The 19,125-nt window shown below is 46.6% G+C and overlaps 1 protein-coding gene and 1 non-coding gene across 3 annotated transcripts in view; one reads left to right on the top strand and one right to left on the bottom strand.

Moving 5' to 3' along the window:
• Nucleotides 1-995, bottom strand: part of SLC30A4 (solute carrier family 30 member 4) — a 44,450-nt gene extending 43,455 nt beyond the window's left edge. For both annotated transcript variants that reach the window (XM_033190228.1, XM_033190229.1), the window contains exons 1-2: nt 780-995; nt 137-641 (exon numbers count right to left, since the gene is read on the bottom strand). In XM_033190228.1, the coding sequence (XP_033046119.1) occupies nt 137-527 (391 nt within the window). In that variant the 5' untranslated portion in view covers nt 528-641; nt 780-995. The remainder of the gene's footprint in view (nt 1-136; nt 642-779) is intronic.
• A 17,638-nt stretch (nt 996-18,633) lies between these two features.
• On the top strand, nt 18,634-18,761 carry LOC117071888. Its single transcript, XR_004432614.1, has one exon. It is a non-coding gene; the product is annotated as a small nucleolar RNA SNORA41 (small nucleolar RNA).
• The last annotated feature ends 364 nt before the right edge of the window (nt 18,762-19,125 follow it).

The following is a 19,125-nucleotide window of genomic DNA, read 5'->3' as shown; positions in this document are numbered from 1 at the left end:
TTTCACATGAGATCAACGTCTTGATAAATGCAAACTTCCTGAAAAGATGGGTTAAACCTCAAAGCCTGTGTAACTACAGCTTGACAAAGACTCTCGAGGAAAGGTAAACGGAAAGTGAGTTGGCAACACAACTCACCTACAAGTTCTCCAATCATGAAAAGCAAGTAAAGAACGGCAGCAATGGTCAACCTGGTTTTCACCTTTCTCTGCTTCAGTATCTCTCTCTGTTTGCTGCAGTTGTCACAGGAGTCTACCTTCAAACTCAGCTGACTGTTGGTCAAAGGTAAGTCTTGGTCCAGTAAGGAGTCATCGTCGGCCTGGAGGGTCGCGTGCGCCCCGTTAAGAGGCCTTTCCGGGGCTTCGGAACCGTCATCGGCCACCACAACTCGAAGTTTGTTGAATCGAGAAAGCCCCTCGTCCCCCGCCTCATCCGAGAAGTCAAAGGCGCTGGTGTCATTTAAAAACAGCGGCGCATCATCCTTCCTCAGCAGAGATTTGAGGCGCTTCCACGCGCCAGAGCCGGCCATGGCAGAGGCTGAGCGGCCGCGGTGCGGAACGGCTTGGGGGAGGCGGACGGTCGGCGGCGCCTACTTCACCGGAGCGCCAGTTCTCGAGGGCAGTGCCGCGCGTCCCTCCCCATCCTGTGGAAAACGAAACACGTTATAAATTAAAGGCGCCCAACCCTGTCCTCAAGTTCCGAAGCCGCTGGCGGCGGGTCGCAGGGCCGGCCCCGAGGCTCCGCCAGGGCTCCGCGAGGGGGCGGCACATCTATTTAATACCTGGGGCGCTGCCGCGGGGCCGCAGCTCATCTCCCCGCCCCCAGCCGGCTCAGCGAGGCCGGCTTGCGCTGCTCCACCCGGGGCAGCGGGAGAGCTGGGCAGTGCTCGCGTCCGCCGCGCCGGCCGCTGGAGGCTGGCTCCCAGGTCTGACAGGTTCGGGGCGGGTCGCCCACAACCGCCGCCTCTCCCCGCCCTGCGCGAGGCCACGCGCGTGCGCCGGGCGAGGCGCGCGAGGGAGGGGTCGGCGCCAGGACACGCAGGCCTGGCGCGCAGGGCTGGGGCTCCCGCGAAGAGCGGGGGCGCGCGGCCCGACCCGCCCCGCCCCTCGCCCCGAGGCTGGCTTAGGGGCCCCCGCGCCGCCTCCGCCCAGGGATCACTCACTGGCGAAGTAAGGGGACTTCGGACGGCCCCTTCCACCTCCCCAGGCTGGGAGGCAAGTGCGGTCGGAGGGTCACGCCGGGGGCTGGGCGTTGCTGCTAGGAGTTCCCTTCACCAAAAGTGGGTCTCAGGATTCTCGGGTCGGGATCTGGGTTGCGGGTGCTCGGCAGAAGACAAACCCAGCACTTTTCGTGCTAACTGGAAAGGCAAGCAGCTTTTCTCTCCTCGAATTGCTTGTCTCTGGCAAATTGGCAACATTTGCTGCAGTCAACTGGAGAGGGCAAGGCTGTCGTCGTCAGCAGTTCTGTGTCCTCCTGTTTTTCAGCAAATATGTATTGTCCTCTTTGTGCTCTCTGCCATGTTCTTTTTTCCTTCAGGGTATTTACGATATGGACTAAACCCAAGCACAGAAAATCTAGCACAGGCATACCTCGGAGATACTGCGAATTTGGTTCCAGACCACGCAATATGGCAATAAAGTGAGGTCTCACAAATGTTTCATGCCCCAGTGCAAATACAATCATGTTTATAATGTAGTCTATTAAGTGTGTTATGTCTAAAACAATGGGCGTACCTTAATTTAAAATATTGGGAGAGAGGGAGGAAAAAGTATATATACTTTGGTTAATTGCTCTGAGGAAGGAGGGTCGCTTGAGCCCAGAAGTTCGAGATTACAGTGAGCTGTGATTGTGCCTCTGCACCCCAGCCTGGCGACAGAGTGAGACCCTGTCTCTAAAAATGACTGCTAAAAAATGCTAACAATCGGCTGGGCATGGTGGCTCACGCCTGTAATCCCGACCCTTTGGGAGGCTGAGGCAGGCAGATCACCTGAGGTCAGGAGTTCAAGACCAGCCTGACCAACATGGAGAAACCCCGTCTCTACTAAAAATACAAAATTAGCCGGGAGTGGCGGCACATGCCTGTAATCCCAGCTACTAGGGAGGCTGAGGCAAAAGAATCACTTGAACCCGGGTGGCGAAGGTTGTGGTGAGCCGAGATCACGCCATTGCACGCCAGTCTGGGCAACAAGAGCAAAACTCCGTCTAAAAAAAAAAAAAAGAAGTGCTAGCAATCATCTAGGCCTTTAGCAAGTCATTTTCTTTGCTAGTGGAGGGTGTTTGCTCCATGTTGATGGCTGCTGACCGATATGGATGGTGGCTGCTGAAGGTTGGGATGGCTGTGGCAATTGCTTGTAATAAGACAACAATGACATTTGCTACATCTGTTGACTTCATGTTTTCATGAAAGAGTTCTTGATGGCGTGTGATGCTGGTTAATAATATTTCACCCACAGTGGACCTTTCAAAATTGGAGTCAATCCAGTTTTCTCAAACCCTGTCTCTGCTTTATCAACCAAGTTTATGGAATATTCAAATCCTTTGTTGCCATTTCAACAGTGTTCACAGCATCCTCACAAGGAGTAGATTCTATCTCAAGAAACCACTCTTTGCTTATCTTTAAGAAGCAGCTCCTCATCTGTTCAAATTTTATGAGATTGCAGCAATTCAGTCACATCTTTTAGGTTCCACTTCTAGTTCTCTTGCTATTTCCACCACATCTACAGTTACTTCCTTCATTGAAGTCTTGAATCCCTCAAAATCATCCATTAGGGTTAGAATCCACTTCTTGCAAAATCCTGTTGATGTTGATATTTTGACTTCCCATGAATCACGAATATTCTTAATGGCATCTGGAATGCTGCATCCTTTCCAGAAGTTTTTCAATTTACCTAGGTCCATCAGAGGAATCAATGGCAGCTATAGCCTTATGAAAGATATTTCTTCTTTTATTCATTTTTTTTTTTTTTTTTTTTGAGATGGAGTTTCACTGTCGTTGCCCAGGCTGGAGTGCAATGGCGCAATCTCGGCTCACCGCAACCTCCGCCTCCCGGATTCAAACAATTCTCCTGCCCCAGCCTCCCAAGTAGCTGGGACTACAGGCATGTGCCACCACACCTGGCTAATTTCATATTTTTAGTAGACACGGGGTTTCACCATGTTGGCCAGACTAGTCTCGAACCCCCGACCTCAGGTGGTCCGCCTGTGTTGGCCTTCCAAAGTGCTGGGATTACAGGCGTGAGCCACTGCACCAGATGAGCTATAGAGCACAGGTAGAGTAGATTTAGAATAATTCTTAAGACCTCTAGAATTTTCAGAATGGTAAATGAGCATTGGCCTTAAAGCTATGGGCTGCATTAGCCTCTAACAAGAGAGTAAGATTGAAAAACTTCTGGAAAGGGTTCAGCATTCCAGATGCCATTAAGAGTAAGATTGTCCTTTTGAAAGTCTGAAGCCAGGCATCACCTTCTTTCTAACTATGAAAGCCCTAGGTGGAATCTTCTTCCAATAGAAGGCTATTTCCCCTGTATTGAAAATCTGTTGTTTAGTGTAGTCACTTCTAATGATTGTAGATACACCTTGTGGACAGCTTGTTGCAGTTTCTCTATCAGCATTTGCTGCTGCTTCTTGCACTTTTATGTTATGGAAATCACTTTTTTCCTTAAACCTCATGAACCAACCTCTGCTAGCTTCAAACTTTTCTTTTTTTGTTAAAAAAATTATTTTATTTATTTATTTTTAAATAGAGACAGGGTCTTACTATGTTGCCCAGGCTGGTCTGGGCATTTCTACTTTCCTTCAAGAACTTTTCCATTTCCCAAAGTCAAGCGATAAAAGTTTAAAATGAACAAACCCAAACAATCAAAAAGAACTTTTCATTTGCATTCACAACCTGGATAAGAAAAGGCATAGTGCCGGGCGCGGTGGCTCAAGCCTGTAATCCCAGCACTTTGGGAGGCTGAGACGGGCGGATCACGAGGTCAGGAGATCGAGACCATCCTGGCTAACACGGTGAAACCCTGTCTCTACTAAAAAATACAAAAAAGGCCGGGCGCGGTGGCTCAAGCCTGTAATCCCAGCACTTTGGGAGGCCGAGACGGGTGGATCACGAGGTCAGGAGATCGAGACCATCCTGGCTAACACGGTGAAACCCCGTCTCTACAAAAAATACAAAAAACTAGCCGGGCGAGGTGGCGGGCGCCTGTAGTCCCAGCTACTCCGGAGGCTGAGGCGGGAGAATGGCGTGAACCTGGGAGGCGGAGCTTGCAGTGAGCTGAGATCCGGCCACTGCACTCCAGCCTGGGTGACAGAGCAAGACTCCGTCTCAAAAAAAAAAAAAAAAAAAAAATACAAAAAACTAGCTGGGCGCGGTGGCGGGCGTCTATAGTCCCAGCTACTCAGGAGGCTGAGGCAGGAGAATGGCATAAACCTGGGAGGCGGAGCTTGCAGTGAGCTGAGATCCAGCCACTGCACTCCAGCCTAGGTGACAGAGCGAGACTCTGTTTGCAGGGCGTGGTGACTGACACCTGTAATCCCAACACTTTGGGAGTGGCCAGGCGGATCACCTGAGGTCAGGAGTTCAAGACCAGCCTGGTCAACATAGTGAAACCCTGTCTCTACTAAAAATACAAAAATTAGCTGGGTGTGGTGGCACGTGCGGAGTAGCTCCCAGCTGCTCAGGAGGCTGAGGCAGGAGAATCGCTTGAACCCGGGAAGTGGAGGTTGCAGTGAGCCTCATACTATTACACTCCAGTCTGGACAACAGAGCAAGACTCTGTCTCGAGAGAAAAAAAAAAGAAAAGGCATAGCTTTCAGCCTATTTCAACTTTCTTTTTTCTTTCCTTCCTTCTCTTCCCTCCCTTCTCTTCCTCCCTTCCCCTTCCCCTCCCCCTCCCTTCCCTCCCTCCCTCCCTCCCTCCCTCCTTCCCTCCTTCCTTTCTTTCCTTTCCTTCCTTCCTTTTTGGAGTGCAGAGGAACAATCATGGCTCACTGAAGCCTCTACTGCCTGGACTCAGGCAATTCTCCCACCTCAGCCTCCCAGAGTGTTAGGATTATAGGCATGAGCCACCATGCCCATCTCTGTCTCAGCTTTCTATATGCCTATCTCACTATGGTTAATAATTTCTAGCTTTTGATTTAAAGTGAGAGATACACAACTCTTCCTTTCACTTAAACATTTAGAGGTCATTGTAGGATTATTAACTGGCCCAATGTTAATATTGTGTCTCAGGGAATAGGGAGGGCCAAGGATAGGGAGAGTGAAGGGGGACGGCTGGTCAGTGGAGCAGTCAGAACACATACAACATGTATCAGTTAAGTTTGTCATCTTATATGGACAAGGTTCGTGATGCCCACAAATAATTACAATAGTAATATCAAAGATCACTGATCACAGATCACCATATCAGATATAATAATAATGACAAGGTTTGAAATATTAAGAGAATTACCAAAATGTGATACAGAGACATGAAGTGAGCCCAGGTTATTGGAAGATGATGGCGACAGACTCGCTTGACACAGGATTGCCATAAACCTTCAATTTGCAAAACTGGCAATATCTGAGAAGTGCGAGAAAGTGAAGCACAATAAAACAAGGTATGCCTGTAGAGATGTCCTTTGGCTTTTGGATCTGTTTAACGAAAAAAAAGACCAAAAAACAGCCAGATGCGGTAACTCACACCTGTAATCTCAACACTTTGGGAAGCCAAGGGGAGAGGGTGTCTTGAGGTCAGAACTTCAGGACCAGTATGGGCAACATATTGAGACCCTGTCTCTCCAAAAAATTTTTTAAAAGCCTCCAAGGAATTGGCGGTTGCAGTGAGCTATGATTGTGCCACTGTACTCCAGCCTGGGTAATAGAGTGAGACCCCATCTTTAAAACCAAAACAAAACAAAACCAAAAAAAGAGGAAGAAGAAATAATTGTGGTTTGTTTTTTGCTTTTTGAGACAGGGTCTCGTTCTGTTGCCAAGGCTGGAGTGCAGCGGTATGATCTCAGCTCACTGCAGCCTTGACCTCCTGGGCTCAATCTATCCTCCCGCCTCAGACTTTTGACTAGCTGGGATCATAGGCGCTTGTTGTGTTGCCCGGCTAACTTTTGTATTTTTTTCCTTGTAGAGATAAGGTTTTGCCATGTTGCCCAGGCTGGCCTTGAACTCCTGGGCTCAAGTGATCCTCCTGCCTCAATCTCCCTAAGCGCTGGGATTACAGGTGTGAGCCACCACGCCCAGCCAGTATTTAAATTCTGAGTAGTAGCTTCTGATTTAAACCTAAATTATAATGTCACAATGGAATGGCAATATGCACCCCTAGCAAAGTCTTAAGAGTTTTTTTGTTTGGTTGAGTTTTTTTTTTTTTTGAGACAGGATCTTGCTCTGTCACCCAAGCTAGAGTGCAGTAGTGTGATCTTGGCTCACTGCAACCTCTGCCTACTTGGTTCAAACAATTCTCATGCCTCAGCCACCCAAGTAACTGTGATTACAGGCAAGCACCACCATACTTGGCTAATTTTTTTTATTATTTATTTATTAATTATTTTTTTAGATGGAGTTTTGCTCTTATTGCCCAGGCTGGAGTGCAGTGGTGCGATCTCTGCTCACTGCAACCTCCGACTCCAGGGTTCAAGCAGTTCTCCTGCCTCAGTCTCCTGGGTACCTGAGATTACAGGCGCCTGCCACCACCCCCAGCTAATTTTTTGTATTTTTAGTAGCGATAGTATTTAATCATATTGGCCGGGCTGGTCTCGAACTCCTGACCTCAGGTGATCCACCCGCCTCGGCCTCCCAACGTGCTGGGATTACAGGCGTGAGCCACTGCGCCCAGCCTAATTGTTCTATTTTTAGTAGAGACGAGGTTTCACTATATTGACCAGGCCGATCTCAAACTCCTGGCCTCAAGTGATCCACCCACTTCAGCCTCCCAAAGTGCTGGGATTACAGGCATGAGCTACCACGCCTGATTAAGAGATTCTAGATTAAGAGATTAAGAGATTCTTAATCTAGATTTTCTGAGTGGGTTTTAGGGAGTTTGGGAGGCCTTAAACTTATGTGCAAAATTTTGCGGACATGTATATTTTCTGGGATAAGTCTTTTAGCTTTCATCATATTCTCAAATTGTATTGAGTCAAATTAAGTTAAAAACAATAACATTGTCAGGAGAGCTCATCTTAAAGGTCGAGCCCCTAGCTTCTACTTGAGTTGAATTGTAGGGCAAACTCCTATGTATCCAGGGTTTTTTTTTTTTTTTTTTTTAAAGACTGACTCTCACTCTGTTGCTCAGGCTGGAGTGCAGTGGCGCGACCTTGGCTCACTGCAAGCTCCGCCTCCCGGGTTCACGCCATTCTCCTGCCTCAGCCTCCCCAGCAGCTGGGACTATAGGCGCACACCGCCACGCCCGGCTAATTTTTTGTATTTTTGATAGAGATGGGGTTTCACCGTGTTAGCCAGGATAGTCTGGATCTCCTGACCTCATGATCCGCCCACCTTGGCCTCCCACAGTGCTGGGATTACAGGCATGAGCCACTGCACCCAGCCTATCCAGCGTTTATGAATGTTGTATTTTTATAACAGTCCACGTGTATTACCAAATTTCAAGTTACAAGAAATACAATAAAAAGTCACATGAAACATCATTTTCCTCTGAAGATTGAAATGGCACTTTAGAATCTTGTATGCCTCAGATGCAAGAAATAAACTCCTTTAAATATGACTCCTCAGATTTAAATGCCCACCATATTTCTACAGAGCTGCAGCCATGGGAATCAAGGTAGGAAACCTAGATCAGAGATTCCATGTTTCCTAGACCAGAAAGGGAAAACTGTTTCCCAGTTAACCAGGGCACTCTGGTAATAATCAGCTGAAAGGAGAAATCTTACTGGGAGTTGCTTTCCTAACTCCAAATATTTTATCCACTGGGTTTGGGAGTAGGTTTTTTTGTAGTTGTTTTGAATTTCACTTTGTTATACTGTGTGAAATTCTAATGAGAGATACAAATTAATAAAGAAAGTATTTTAGGAGTGTAGGATCATTTTCTCTTTAGTATAACCCCTTCAAACAAGATTCCATTAAAGGAAAGTGGATAGATGTTTTTCAGAAAAGGCAAGAGCGTGGATTGTTTGGGGTACTTACAGCAAGCTTTGTTGAATAGGCCTGCAGTTCTGCATCCCAGTTTGTTTTTATTATTTTTCTCACTGGGTACCTGGAGAAAGTGATGGGAGGAAAACAGAAACTCTATATGGTGATTTTAAAGTATATCCACAAATTCTGTGATACTCTATCCATCAAGAGGTGGAGCTTAATTTCCTTCCTATTGAGCGTGGACTGCACTAAATGAGTTGCATGTGTCCTATAATGAATATGGCAGAAGTGACTCTGTGTGACTTATAAGACTAGGTCATAAAAGGTATTGCAGCTGCCTCCTTATCTTCACACTTGGATCACTTGCACTAGGAGGAGCCAGCTACTGTGTCACGAGGAACTCAAGCGGCCCCGTGGAAAGGCCTGTGTGATGAGGAACTGAGGCCTCTTGCCAACAGCCATGTGAGTGAACTATTTTGGAAGTGGACCCTCTAGTCCCAGCTAAGCCTTCAGATAACTATAGACTGGGCAGTGCTAACTAAAACCTTGAGAGATCCGGAGCCAGAACCACCCAGCTAAGCCATTCGCAGATGACTCACAGAGACTGCACGAGATAAGAAATGTTTGTTTTGGCCGGGCGCGGTGGCTCAAGCCTGTAATCCCAGCACTTTGGGAGGCCGAGACGGGCGGATCACGAGGTCAGGAGATCGAGACCATCCTGGCTAACATGGTGAAACCCCGTCTCTACTAAAAAATACAAAAAAAACTAGCCGGGCGACATGGCGGGCGCCTGTAGTCCCAGCTGCTTGGGAGGCTGAGGCAGGAGAACGGCGTAAACCCAGGAGGCGGAGCTTGCAGTGAGCTGAGACCCGGCCACTGCACTCCAGCCTGGGCGGCAGAGCAAGACTCCGTCTCAAAAAAAAAAAAAAAAAAAAAAAAAAAAAAAAAAAAATGAGTTGCATGTGTCCTATAATGAATATGGCAGAAGTGACTCTGTGTGACTTATAAGACTAGGTCATAAAAGGTATTGCAGCTGCCTCCTTATCTTCACACTTGGATCACTTGCACTAGGAGGAGCCAGCTACTGTGTCACGAGGAACTCAAGCGGCCCCGTGGAAAGGCCTGTGTGATGAGGAACTGAGGCCTCTTGCCAACAGCCATGTGAGTGAACTATTTTGGAAGTGGACCCTCTAGTCCCAGCTAAGCCTTCAGATAACTATAGACTGGGCAGTGCTAACTAAAACCTTGAGAGATCCGGAGCCAGAACCACCCAGCTAAGCCATTCGCAGATGACTCACAGAGACTGCACGAGATAAGAAATGTTTGTTTTGGCCGGGCGCGGTGGCTCAAGCCTGTAATCCCAGCACTTTGGGAGGCCGAGACGGGCGGATCACGAGGTCAGGAGATCGAGACCATCCTGGCTAATACGGTGAAACCCCGTCTCTACTAAAAAATACAAAAAACTAGCCGGGCGAGGTGGCGGGCTCCTGTAGTCCCAGCTACTCAGGAGGCTGAGGCAGGAGAATGGCGTGAACCCGGGAGGCGGAGCTTGCAGTGAGCTGAGATCCTGCCACTGCACTCCAGCCTGGGTGACAGAGTGAGACTCCGTCTCAAAAAAAAAAAAAAAAGAAATGTTTGTTTTAAGATGGTAAGTTTTGAGATACTTCATTACACAGCAATAGATAACTCATATGTTACGTATCAATTTTCCTCTATACCAGGAAAGACACTTTTATTATTCCTTTATCACATGGGCTCTTGTTCCTCAGCCTGTCCTCAGACTAGTGGCATGATTTCTATCATTGAGCTTCAAAATGGGCTAAATACATAGACTTCTGCAAATAGGCTTGGAATGTAATTGCAATTTGCAACCTTATTTCTATGCACTCAGAGTTTTTAACAATAGACAAATGAACTTTTGTAACAGTGCCCACCTATAATCTCGGTACTGCCTGCAATTCTGTTTGCTAGCTATTGCTCAGTAGGTCATTCTTTTTTAAGAGACTTCATATGGTTTTCTAGTCTGAAGAATTTATTTATTTTTTATTTTAGTGAGACAGGTCTCACTATGTTGCCTAGGCTGGTCTTGAACTCCTGGGCTGAAGCGATCCTCCTGTCTCAGCCTCCCAAGTGTTGGGATTACAGGTGTGAACCACCAAGCCCAGCCTGAATAACTTCTTTGCATGTCAGATGGAAAAGGTTGCCAGCCATTTAGCTAGTCTCTCAACCAGGCAACTCATAATATGCAGATTTAGGCAACAGCAGAAGCCTGTCAACTGAATTGCAAAACACATACCTTGGGACAGTTGAACGGGATAGACACAAAATTTCCTGTGTCAGAATTTGTTTTCTGGTTCACATATCTCTTGAAGAAAATGGCTGGTTGTTGTGGCTCACGCCTGTAATGCCAGCACTTTGGGAGGCTGAGGTGGGCAGATCACCTGAGGTCAGGAGTTCGAGACCAGCCTGGCCAACATAGTGAAACCCCAGTCTCTACTAAAAATACAAATTAGGGCTAGGTGTGGTGGCTCACGCCTGTAATCCCAACACTTTGGAAGGCTGAGGCAGGGAGATCACAAGGTCAGGAGTTCAAGACAAGCCTGACCAACATGGTGAAACCCCTATCTCTACTAAAATACAAAAATTATCAGGGCGTGGTGGTGCGTGTCTGTAATCCCAGCTACTCAAGAGGCTGAGGCAGGAGAATTGCTTGAACCTGGGAGGCAGAGGTTGCAGTGAGCCGAGATCATGCCACTACACTCTGGCCTGGACAACAGAGCGAGACTCCCTCTCAAAAAAAAAAAAAAAAAGAAAATTAGCCGGCTGTGGTGGCGGGTGCCTGTAATCCCAGTTACTTGAGAGGCTGAGGTAGGACAATCTCTTGAACCTGGGAGGCGGAGGTTGCAGTGACCTGAGATTGTGCCATTGCACTCTAGCCTGGGTGACAGGGCAAGACTCCATCTCATTAAAACAAACAAGCAAACAAACAAAAAACCTACTGAAAATAATATCATAGCCAGGATACTTAAGGCTTGTGTGCCAGGTACTATGAGGGCACCTGACTTACATTAACTAATTTAATCATTACCACATCGCTGTGATGAAGGTAGTGATTGAAAGCATGGGTCTTGGAGTCAGACAAATTGTGTTTGAGTCCTGGCCTCACCACTTATAGTTGTATGGTCTCTGGCAAACTATTTAATCTCTTTTTGCTTCAATTTTCTTACATGTAAAATGGATATAATAGTACCCACTTCACAAGGGTTGTAGTAAGGATTAAATAAGATAATGCCGGTAAAGCATGTAAAACTTAGCATACGTAATTCCTAGCACACAGTACGTGTTCAATCAATGCCAGCAATTATTATTATTATTTTTATTTTCCTTTTTTTTTTTTTTTTTTTTTACTTTTGACACAGCCTCAGGAGGTCCTGAGGACATGTGCCCCAAGCTATTATTTTTTTATGTAGATGAAGACATAGAGTCTCAGGGAGGTTAAGTATCTTGGTCAGGATCATGCAATTAGCAAACAGAGCAAGAACTCAATTTGGATCAGCTTTGTTTCTGAGCTCAATCTCTTAACCATTACCCCACACTATCTGCTCAGTTTCTTTCTGCCCAAAGTGGAACGATCTACAGAAAAGCATCTAGTCTCCGAAGCATGTCAGGAGAGATCCCTGTTTCGCATATCAATGATTTGCCAGAACTTTGAGACTTCAGTATCATCCTGTGAAATCCCCATTGAAAATCAGCAAAAAGAAAGTGGAAAAGTTTTCTAAAATTGAAATATGGGAGAAGGTGCTCCTTGGTTGAGGTTCAAATTCTGCATATTCCCCATCCCGAGAATGCATCTCTATTGGAGTATGTGGCCGTAGGAGGTTCCCATAGGATGTTTTAGAATGTGTCCCCTTATCTTCTTCAGGAGGGGATGAAAGCTGTTGAATGCATGGAACAAGGGTTAGTGATGTGATACACAACTACAGTGAGTGTAATTGTTTATTCCTTCTATGAGTTGTTACCAGAAAGGAGTCCTGATCCAGACCCCAAGAGAGGGGTTCTTGGATCTCGTACAAGAAAGAATTTGAGACAAATTCGTAAAGTGAAAGCAAGTTTATTAAGAAAGTAAAGGGATAAAGCAAGGTGACTCCATAGGCAAAGCAGCCCTGAGGGCTGCTGGTTGCCCATTTTTATGGTTATTTCTTTTTTTTTTTTTTTTTTTTTTTGAGGCGGAGTCTCGCTCTGTCGCCCGGACTGGAGTGCAGTGGCCGGATCTCAGCTCACTGCAAGCTCCGTCTCCCAGGTTTACGCCATTCTCCTGCCTCAGCCTCCTGAGTAGCTGGGACTACAGGCGCCCGCCACCTCGCCCGGCTAGTTTTTGTATTTTTAGTAGAGACGGGGTTTCACCGTGTTAGCCAGGATGGTCTCGATCTCCTGACCTCGTGATCCGCCCGTCTCGGCCTCCCAAAGTGCTGGGATTACAGGCTTGAGCCACCACGCCCGGCCGTTATTTCTTGATTATATGCTAAACAAGGGCTGGATTATTCATGCCTCCCCTTTTTATTATTTATTATTTTTTAGACAGAGTCTCATTCTGTTGCTCAGGTCGCCTAATTTTTGTATTTTTAGTAGAGATGGGGTTTCAGCATGTTGGACAGGCTGGTCTCCAATACACGGCCTTATGTGATCCACCTGCCTCAGCCTCGCAAAGAGCTGGGATTATAGGCATGAGCCGCTGTGTCGGGCAATGCCTCTTCATTTTAGACCATATAGGGTAACTTCCTGATGTTGCCATGGGATTTGTAAACTGGCATGATGCTGATGGGAGGGTAGCAGTGAGGACAACCAGAGGTCATGCTCATCGCCATGTTGGTTTTTGTGGGTTTTGGCCGGCTTCTTTACTGCAACCTGTTTTATCAGTAAGGTCTTTAAGATCTGTATCTTGTGCTGACCTCCTATGTCATTCTGTGACTTAGGATACCTTAACTGTCTGGGAATGAAGCCCGGTATGTTTCAGCGTTATTTTACCTAGCCCCTGTTCGAGATGGAGTTGCTCTGGTTTCAATGCCTCTGATAGAGTGACTGGAGTTTCAATTTAATACCTCCTCCCAGGGAGAAGAAAGAGAAGAAGGACCCAAAATAGATAAGAGAATTGCCCAAAGACGGCAAAGGCCCCCTTTTGGACAGGGAGGAGATAAAGGAGAGGGTCAAGAGTCTATCTACCCTGTAAGGCAAACCAACCTGCCAGCCAAAACCGAAATGAAGTCAAGTTCATTGTATTCATAGCTTTGTTTTTTGCTTTCCCTTAGTTTTGTTTTTATTTTGTTTTGTTTTGTTTTGAGACAGAGTTTCGCTCTTGTTGCCTGGGCTGGAGTGCAATGGCACAATCTTGGCTCACTGCAACCTCCACTTCCCGGGTTCAAGCAATTCTCCTGTCTCAGCCTCCCAAGTAGGTGGGACTACAGGCATGTGCCACGATGCCTGGCTAATTTCTGTTTTTTTTTTTTTTGAGACGGAGTCTCGCTCTGTCTCCCAGGCTGGAGTGCAGTGGCGCTATCTCCGCTCACTGCAAGCTCCGTCGCCTCCCGGGTTCACGCCATTCTCCTGCCTCAGCCTCCCGAGAAGCTGGGACTACAGGCGCCTGCCACCACGCCCAGCTAATTTTTTTTTGTATTTTTAGTAGAGACGGGGTTTCACCATATTCGCCAGGATGGTCTCGATCTCCTGACCTCGTGATCCACCTGCCTCGGCCTCCCAAAGTGCTGGGATTACAGGCGTGAGCCACCGCGCCCAGCCTAATTTATGTATTTTTATCAGAGATGGGGTTTCACCGTGTTGGCTAGGCTGGTCTCGAACTCCTGACCTCAGGTGATCTGCCTGCCTTGGCCTCTCAAAGCGCTGGGACTACAGGCATGATCCACCGTGCCTGGCCAAACTGAGACCCTTAGTTTTAAAGTAAATGTTCCTATGGATTTCTCCAAGCATATCTGGCTGAAATTAGCAGGAGTAGGATATCCAAGATGAGAAGGGGTTTTGAGTGTTAGGATACCAGCCCCAGAGCCTGAGGTGGTGACTGGACTGGAGGAGCTTAAAGTTGGGGGTGGAAGGCTGAACTTGGAAATGCATTGGGAGTTTCACCATAGACAGGAGCACCACAAGAGAACTCAGAGAACCTGATTCAGTTTCTAATTTTGTAATCCATTCACTGTGATCCCTAGCAGTGTAATATTAATAATTGTTCAGCTTATTTTCTTGTCTGTAAAAAGTGGAAAATGATGTTTGTCTTACCTATTTCATAGGAACACTGTAAGAATCAAATGGGATTTTGTATTAAGGGAGGAGACCACCCCTCATATCATCTTTTTTTGTTTTTTGAGATGGAGTCTCGCTCTGTCGCCCGGGCTGGAGTGCAGTGGCCGGATCTCAGTTCACTGCAAGCTCCGCCTCCCGGGTTTACGCCATTCTCCTGCCTCAGCCTCCCGAGTAGCTAGGACTACAGGCGCCCGCCACCTCGCCCGGCTAGTTTTTTGTATTTTTTAGTAGAGACGGGGTTTCACCATGTTAGCCAGGATGGTCTCGAACTCCTGACCTCGTGATCTGCCTGTCTCGGCCTCCCAAAGTGCTGGGATTACAGGCTGGAGCCACCGCGCCCGGCCCCTCATATCATCTTATGCCCAATTTCTGCCTCCAAAGAAAGAAGAAGTAAAAACTAAAAGGTAGAAATGAAATCCACAGGCAGACAGCCCGGCGCTGCACCCTGGGCCCGGCAGTTAAAGATCGACCCCTGACTTAATTGGTTCTGTTATTTGTAGATTACAGACATTGTATAGAAATGCACTGTGAAAATCCCTATCTTGTTTTGTTCCGATCTAATTATCCCTGCATGCAGTCCCCAGTCACTACCCCCTGCTTGCTCAATCAATCACGACCTTCTCACATGCACCCCCTTAGAGTTGTGAGCCCATAAAAGGGACAGGACTTGCTCACTCGGGGAGCTAGGCTCTTGAGACAGAAGTCTTGCCGATGCCCCCGGCCGAAGAAACCTCTTCCTTCTTTAACTCGGTGTCTGAGGAGTTTTGTCTGCTGCTCGTCCTGCTACAGTATATGAAAACATCTTCCTTCACCACTTTACCAGAAAGAGACATTAAAGACCATGCCACCTGAACTAAACTACAAAGCAAGGGTATGGACAAATGCCAATCATCAAGAATTCTCAGTCGGGGGTGGTGGCTCACCCCTGTAATCCCAGCACTTTGGGAGGCCGAGGCAGGGAGATCACTTCAGGCCAGGAATTCAAGATCAGCCTGGCCAACGTGGTGAAGCCCCATCTCTACTAAAAATACAAAAATTAGCTGGGCGTGGTGGTGTACCCCTGTAATTCCAGCTACTCGGAAGGCTGAGGCATGAGAATCACTTGAACCTGGAAGGCATAGGTTGCAGTGAGCCGAGATTGTGCCACTGTACTCCAGCCTGGGTGATAGAACAAGACTCTTGTCTCAAAAAAGAACTTTCCACTTCGTTTGTCTCTCCTTAGGATTGCTAAACCCAGTCCTTGGTTTATTAATGACACATTCTGACTTATTTAGAACTTACTTAGAACTCCACCACACATTGTTACTTCATTCCTATCCTAAGCTGTTTTTGCATCCATAGCATCTGACCTCATACTTGCAGCAGGAACCCTGTAAATACTCATGGACAAATATATGCAAATATTTTAATCAGAGAGAGTTTATCCATAACCTTAAATTCTCCTTTAACATAAACATTTCTGTTTCTTTAAGCTGGAGTGTAAGGCCGTTTCTGAGGAATTTTTTAAGTGGTGATATCAATGTGTCTTATAAGATCAGTGATTATTAATACACTCATAGTTCATATTTATACTATATCTATTTCAAAGAACATTATAACATTTAGGAATCAAGCCAGAACAAAGAAGCAACTGCAGACAAAGTGACTTTTTTGTGGCCTCTAGTAACTTGTGGCTTCAAACAATGAAGGCCATTGTATAAACTCCTTTGAGGGGTTATTGTGAGAATTAATTAGATTAAAATCTGCAAAGTGCTTTGAAGTTTTCCCAGAATTCCCTTATAAATAAAGATGACATTAATTTTTTTTTGAGGTATCTTTATGTCGGTCCTCCCAGAATCAAATGTAACGAGTTCACCTGCTATTGAACTGCCTGTGTTCCCTGAAGCAAAAACCCACGACTAAGCCAAATTTTACCTTTGGTGATTTTAAGCTGACCACAAGAGCACACACAATGGAGTAGAATTTGTTGCCTTTATCACAAAGAGCTTAGTGTATGATATGCATGATGCAGTGTCTCATAATCCCTATGCCCCATGGTAATTACATATAAATTACTGTAGTTATTACAGCTATTTTATAGTGACCGACAGTTTTACCTCTTTGTTATTTATATTTGGATAATTTAAATAACTTAAATAATTTACCCTCTTCTTTGTTATTTATATTTGGATAATTTACATTCGGTTCATTTACAATAGGATTTAAAGCAGCCTTATCCCTAAACAATGTAAATTCTGAAAAACTTTCCTGATTCCAGTAACTGTTTAATCCTCATTGTATGAACAGAAGCACAAGCAGATATTAGAGACAGGAGTCTTAGATTCAACTGTCTAACAGCTAGGGCTCCTTGGGAACCCCTTCTCCTTAGTCTCCTGATCTTCTCTGATCCCAATCTTATCCCCAATGACCCCCTCAGCCCATGCTGTCCTCTCCCCTTCCCAAGAAGGAGCAGCTCTGAATATTCTGAGTGCTGGGCTTGGGGCAGCAGAAACTGTGGAGCAGCCCCAGGTGGGCCCTGGGGAACAGTAGGATAAGAGGCCTGTTGTAAATGAGGAACCTCTCTGGCAGGTGACCAACCTGGTTTGCTTGGGACTGAGTGGGGTTCCCAGGACATGGGACTTTCAGTTTACTGGAACTAATTTACCTGGGCATTAGATTAGGGTCTGGGACCCTGATATTGGCGGAGTCTTTTCTGGGTGGGGAGAGAATCTTACTTGGGAAACACACCTTGTTCCTTTTGGTTCCTGCAGCACACTGGTCTGGGTGTGTCTTCTCAGGGAACTCTGGATGTGACTCCTGTACATGAAAATGGAAGAGGTCAGAGGTGTCCAAGAGGGAGGCCAGCCACATCCAGGCAGGGCCCCCATGGCCAGAACCCTGCTAGAGCCACCAAGGTCCCAGGTCAGTTCTGCAGCTTTGCAGGTGTTGAAATGACACCTGTAGGTCAGGCTGGGGAAACGAATGCATGCTAAACAACTGCCCTGAGAGACTGGGTGGATTACTGTTGCGGTTATCTTCATAATCCTGGGCGAATACACCTTTGCCATTTCCCTGGATGGCCCCCTTCACAGGACCAGTGATATGAGGAGCCAAGTTACCTCAGAGCTAGAACAAAGGTTTTTGTTTGTTTGTTTGTTTGTTGAGACAGAGTCTCCCTCTGTCACCTAGGCTAGAGTGCAATGGCACAATCTCGGCTCACTGCAACTTCTGCCTCCCGGGTTCAAGCGAGTCTTCCGCTCCAGGCTCCCAAGAAGCTGGGATTACAGGCACCCGCCATCATGCCTGGCTAATTTTTGTATTTTTGTAGAGATGGGGTTCCACCATGTTGGCCAGGCTGGTCTTGAACTCCTGACTTAAGGTGATCCGCCCGCCTCAGCCTCCCAAAGTGCTGGGATTACAAGCGTGAGCCACCGCACCCAGCCTAGAGCAAAGGTTTTGAAAGGAGAAAAAGGTTGGTTGGTTGGTTGGAGACAGGGTCTTGCTCTGCTGCCCAGGCTGGAGTGCAGTGGTGTCATTTGGGGTCACTGCAACCTCTGTCTCTTCCTATGTGTAATTTTTTTTTTTTTTAGACGGAGTCTCGCTCTGTTGCCCAGGCTGGAGTGCAGTGGCACAATCTCGGCTCACCACAAACTCTGTCTCCCAGGTTCAAGTGATTCTCCTGCTGAGGCCTCCAGAGTAGCTGGGACTACAGAGGCCCACCACCATGCCCGGCTAATGTTTTGTATTTTTTAAGTAGAGATGGGGTTTCACTGTGTTAGCCAGGATGGTCTTGATCTCCTGACCTCGTGATCCGCCCGCCTTGGCCTCCCAAAGTGCTGGGATTACAGGCGTGAGCCACCACGCTCAGCCCCTATGTGTAATTTTTAAGTGAAAGTGCAAAATCCTAGTCTAGTCTTCCTGGAAATTTTTCCCCAGGCCCACATCAGGTGAGGCCCACAGATAACCAACCCCTCTGCTGTGTACTGATTCTTATAATTTAGGGGAGGACACTCACGTACTACTACTCTAACTGCCTTTAACCCTCCCAGTTGTGTTTAGTCCTGAGTTGTGACCTCAAAGCTCATAGGCCTGTCTTCCTTTTGTAAATAGTTTGGATATTTTTATCTCAAAGTGCATTATTTTGCACTTGCTCCCACGAGTGCTCATTTGTCAATTGTCAGATCACATGGTCAGATTTATAGGCTCTTCTGATTATCTAGCTCAGGGATTGGCAGACTTTTTCTGTAGAAGTCCACATAATAAATAATTTCAATTCCACCACTATTGGTCTGCAGGTCTTCTTATGGTAGCAGTTGTTGTATTTCTCTGTGGGAAAGAAAAGAGGATTAAACACCTCTTTCTTAGCAAAACAGAGAGTAGGCATATGTGTGACAGACACAAGATGTATTCTGTAGTTTTGTTTGGCAGGAGATGATCCATTTCAAAACAAACTAAGAAGACTTGGAAAAAATACAATTCAGTATTTGAATAATGCTGTTTCTTGTTCTTTTAAAAAAATAATTTTAGGCCAGGTACGCTGGCTCACATCTGTAATCTCAGCACTTTGGGAGGCTGAGGCAGGCGGATCACAAGGTCAGGAGATCCAGACCATCCTGGCTAACATGCTGAAATCTGTCTCTACTAAAAATACAAAAAATTAGCCAGGCGTGGTGGCAGGTGCCTGTAGTCCTAGCTACTTGGGAGGCTGAGACAGGAGAATGGCGTGAACCCGGGAGATGGAGCTTGCAGTGAGCTGAGGTCGCGC

The sequence above is a fragment of the Trachypithecus francoisi genome, unplaced genomic scaffold, assembly GCF_009764315.1.
Source record: "Trachypithecus francoisi isolate TF-2019V2 unplaced genomic scaffold, Tfra_2.0 Lachesis_group3, whole genome shotgun sequence".
Classification (NCBI taxonomy): Eukaryota; Metazoa; Chordata; class Mammalia; order Primates; family Cercopithecidae; genus Trachypithecus; species Trachypithecus francoisi.
The sequence above is the reverse complement of the archived record's forward strand: the minus strand, read 5'-3'. Positions and strand labels throughout refer to the sequence as shown.